The sequence below is a fragment of the Helobdella robusta genome, assembly GCF_000326865.2.
Source record: "Helobdella robusta unplaced genomic scaffold HELROscaffold_10, whole genome shotgun sequence".
Classification (NCBI taxonomy): Eukaryota; Metazoa; Annelida; class Clitellata; order Rhynchobdellida; family Glossiphoniidae; genus Helobdella; species Helobdella robusta.
In genome coordinates, this window is record NW_008703571.1 from 1,719,005 (window position 1) to 1,723,402 (window position 4,398).

The 4,398-nt window shown below is 29.1% G+C and overlaps 1 protein-coding gene across 1 annotated transcript in view; it reads right to left on the reverse strand.

The window, feature by feature from the left end:
* Window positions 1–3,777: 3,777 nt before the first annotated feature.
* The window catches only part of HELRODRAFT_166646 (hypothetical protein), a gene marked incomplete at both ends in the record, with an annotated part of 4,349 nt that continues 3,728 nt past the window's right edge, over window positions 3,778–4,398 (reverse strand). Inside the window, one exon of the mRNA XM_009011871.1 lies at window positions 3,778–3,990. Coding sequence (XP_009010119.1) covers window positions 3,778–3,990 — 213 coding nt within the window. The remainder of the gene's footprint in view (window positions 3,991–4,398) is intronic.

Sequence of the window (4,398 nt, forward strand, 5' to 3'; positions counted from 1 at the left end):
ATTCCTCATCACCATCATCATTGTCAGCGTCAACTTTCTCATGGTTAACATCTTTATCATTATAACCATTATCATCATGTGCATCGTGAAAGCATAGCGTAATGTCATCGCCATCATCATCATCATCATAAGCATCATAAACATTCATTTATTCAATCGATCATTCATTCATTCATTCATTTATTCAATCGATCATTCATTCATTCATTCACTCAATCAATCATCTATTCCATCCATCAATCAACCAATTGAATATGATTATGTAGCAACTAATTCAATTACAGAATGCATACCAGTTTTCTTTCGTTTCAAATGCAATGAAAATATTTCGAATGAATGAATGAATGAGAAAAAACAAAAAAACAACAAAATTAACAACAAATGCAACAACAACAATACAGCAACAACAAAACAACAACAACAACAAAGCAACAATAACACAGCAACAATAACACAGCAACATTAACAACAACAACAACAACAACAATAAAACAACAACAACGACAGAACTATTTAAAATATGCTAGCAACGAAGCAGTACACATATCGCCTCTCAGCATCACGAGGTATATTAAACATGACGTCATCGTCAGCGTCATCATCATTGTCGTGGAATAATAACGATAATCATCATCCCCACCATCATCAACATCGTCATCATTACTTTTTCAGATCGTACATGATTATTACCATTGTCCAACAATGGACAATGGTAATAATATTAACAAATAAACAGAACGGACAAACAAAACCTCAACAACAACAGCAGCAACAACAACATCAACAACAACATCAACAACAACAGCAACAACATTTACAACAACAACAATGATAATAATAACAATAATAAACAAACAACAACTGACCTATTTACTTGACATATATAGTAATCTTCATCGCAAACAATCATTTAATTTGTTGTTGCTTTCGTAAAAGAAGTTGCTAAAATTATCATATTCTTTGTTGTTGTCGTGACGTCATTATTACGTCATCATGTTTGACTGTGATTGTCTTCATTGTTGTTATCATCACCATCTTATTCATCATCATTATTATTAGTATAATAGTATAAAGTTGCTTTAGAATCTATGTCATCATCATCATCATCTTTTTTGTTGTTGTTGTCGTTGTTGTTGTTGTTGTTGTTGTAAACGTCATTTCATTTTTGTTGTTGTTGTAATAAGGATTTTTAATGTTCATCTCATTAAATTGTGTCATCAGTGTCGTTTTAGTTGCTGCTATTAATGCTATCGTTATTAATTTGATATTAATAATATCATTGTTATCATTATTATTATTGTTACTATTAATCATATTATTATTATCATTATGGTTATTACTATTATTATTATAGTCATTCATGGCTAGTATTATTATTAACATTGTTATTATTACGTAAAAAATACATGCCTGACTTAATGTGAACCTTTAAAGTACGGTATGATAATAGATGACAATTTGTTGTTATTATCAATATTATAATAATTATTATTATTGTTATAATTATTATAATTATTATTACTATTATTATTATGACGTAATATATATGCAAGTACGGTCAGCTAGTGTTTTATTAAGGTGGCCAATTAGGCTTATACGTGAGGCTATTTTCTAGTTAATGGCAATGCTATGATGATGACGACGATGGAGATGATGGTGATATTATTGTTATTATTATTATTTATTATTATTATTATTTATTATTATTATTATTATTTATTATTATTATTATTTATTATTATTATTATTATTTATTATTATTATTATTTATTATTATTATTATTATTATTTATTATTATTATTATTTATTATTATTATTATTTATTATTATTATTATTAACCTAACACGCGACGATTTAAAGAATGAACTTTTTTTTATTCACAGTTTTATTTATTCGTGTCAGGAGGCGATAGTTGATCTTTGGCTCCAAACGTAAGTGACGTAACTTTTTACGAAGGGGATGGCAAATAATAAAAACTATAATAAAATAAAGCAACAATGAAAGATTATATAGATGTTTAAAAAAGAAAAATGAATGGATAGATAGATGATTGGATGGATGGATAGTTGAGTGGTTGAATGGAGGAATGGTTGGATGGAGAAATGGTTGGATAGAGGAATGGTTGGAAGCATGGATGTACATCTGAATGGTTGTATTTATAGAAGAAAAAATAAAAAAACGTATGAATGAATGAGTGAGAAAAAATCGGAACAGAGAATGAATAAAAAATAAAGTTGCATGAGGAAAATAAAAACAAGAAAGATAATGGTTTGTTGATTTAAAATGTACTTGAGAGTAAATCGTGGCTGTAAAAAGGGATGAAGATAGAGAGAGAAAAAGAGAGAAAAAGAGAGAAAAAGAGAGAAAAAGAGAGATAAAAAAAGTTCAAAAAAGAGAGAACATGAATTAAAAAAAATACAGATAGATAGTTTTGAATTAGCAAAGTGAGAAAAAAAAGAAAGTGAAAGAGAGAGAGAGAACTGAAAAAATAAAATAAAAGAAAGAGAAAAAGAAAAATTGAAAAGAGAACAAAAAATTATTGAAGAAAAAAAAATGGATAAAAAGAAAAAAGAAATAAAAAAAAAGAAAGAGAGAGAAAAATGGAAAAAAAAGAAAGAGAAAAAGAAAGAGTAATAAACGAGATATGGAGAAACAGAGAAAAAAAGAATAAAGAGAGGAAGTAAAAAACATTGAAGAAAAACAGAAAAAGAAAGATAAATACAAGAAAAAAAGAAAAAGATACAAGAAAGAGAAAGAAAGATACAGGAAAAAGAAAAATAAAAGAAAGAGAGAGAATGATACAAGAAAGAAAGAAAAAGATACCAGAAAGAGAGAGAAAAGTACAAGAAAGAGAAAGAGAATGATACAAGAAAAAGAGAGAGAAAATAATAAAAATAGAAAAATAAATAAAGGAAGAGAAAGCACGTGATGATATCGTGTTGAAGTATTGATTACCGGGCAGAAAATGTTTTTGCCGGCACCTTCTAATGAAGGATCATTATTTTTTGGGGCAGTTTTTTTAACTTTTTTCATTTTTAGTGCTTTTTTATAACTATTTATTTTGCTGATGATACAAGAAAGAAAGAGAATGATACAAGAAAAAGAAAGAGAAAATAATAAAAATAGAAAAATAAATAAAGTAAGAGAAAGCACGTGATGATATCGTGTTGAGGTATTGATTACCGGGCAGAAAATGTTTTTGCCGGCACCTTCTAATGAAGGATCATTATTTTTTGGGGCAGTTTTTTTAACTTTTTTCATTTTTAGTGCTTTTTTATAACTATTTATTTTGCTGATGTACGTTTTTCATTTGATATTTTAGGTATTAATGATTGTATTTTTTGCATTCCATTTCATTTCCTTGTTTTTTGTTCTGTTGTTTTTGTTTTTTTGATGAGATTTTTGTTTGCGGACGTGACTGAATAATATTTTTTTCATCATTTTTCCATTCATAATTAATTTGATGTCAATATTTTTTTTTATAAAAATAAAGATTAAAGATGATGCTGATGCTGATGGTGATGATGACGACACGAAGACGTTGATGGTGAGAACGACGATGACGTATGATGACGTCAAAGCAGCTAACAACAATGATGACGTTTAAAAACGATGATGATGTTTATGTTTTCACCTCAAGATGAAGATGGAGATGACGATGATGGTTGCTGCTGGAGCTGCTGTGGTTGTAGCTGTAGTTTTGGTTGCTGTTGTAGCTGTTGTGGTTGCCGTGATGACGTCAGTACTTCAGATGTGAATGTTGTAATTCTATTGCTTAGCGATTTTGAGAGTGAAAGATTTCTATTGGGAATCGTTTGCATTGAATAGTTGTTTTGCTGCTGTTGTTGTTTATGTTGTTGTTGTTGATGTTGTTGATGTTGTAATGTCGCGAATTGTTGTTGTTGTTGTTGTGGCTGATGTTTCGGCTGCATCGGCAATTGATATGACTGCAAGAAATTATCTTGCCGGCTGCATTGAATTTGATTTTCTATATAGTGTTGTTGTGAATGCATTTGTTGATGATAATTATTTTGTTTTTGTTGCTGTGGCTGTTGTAGTTGTGATTGTTGAAGTTTTTGTTGGTTTGGTAGCGTAGAACTTATAATACTGGTCTGCTCTTGAATGCGATTATTTGGCATATATTTAGTAAATGAAGGAGAATTTTTAATTTCGGTTATAGAAGTAGATGTTGTTGTAGTTGTTGTTGTTGTTGATGTCGTTGATGTTGTTGTTGTTGAGAAAAAGATAGCATGGAGAGTGTGTGTTTTTTGTTAGACAATGTTTGCTTAGAGGAAAGTTGTTGTTGGTTTCGAACGCTCTGATGTTGCGAATTATTGAATACATAATTTTGCTGACTAGAATCATAAAGTTTTTTTTTGTGTTGTTGCTGTTGTAG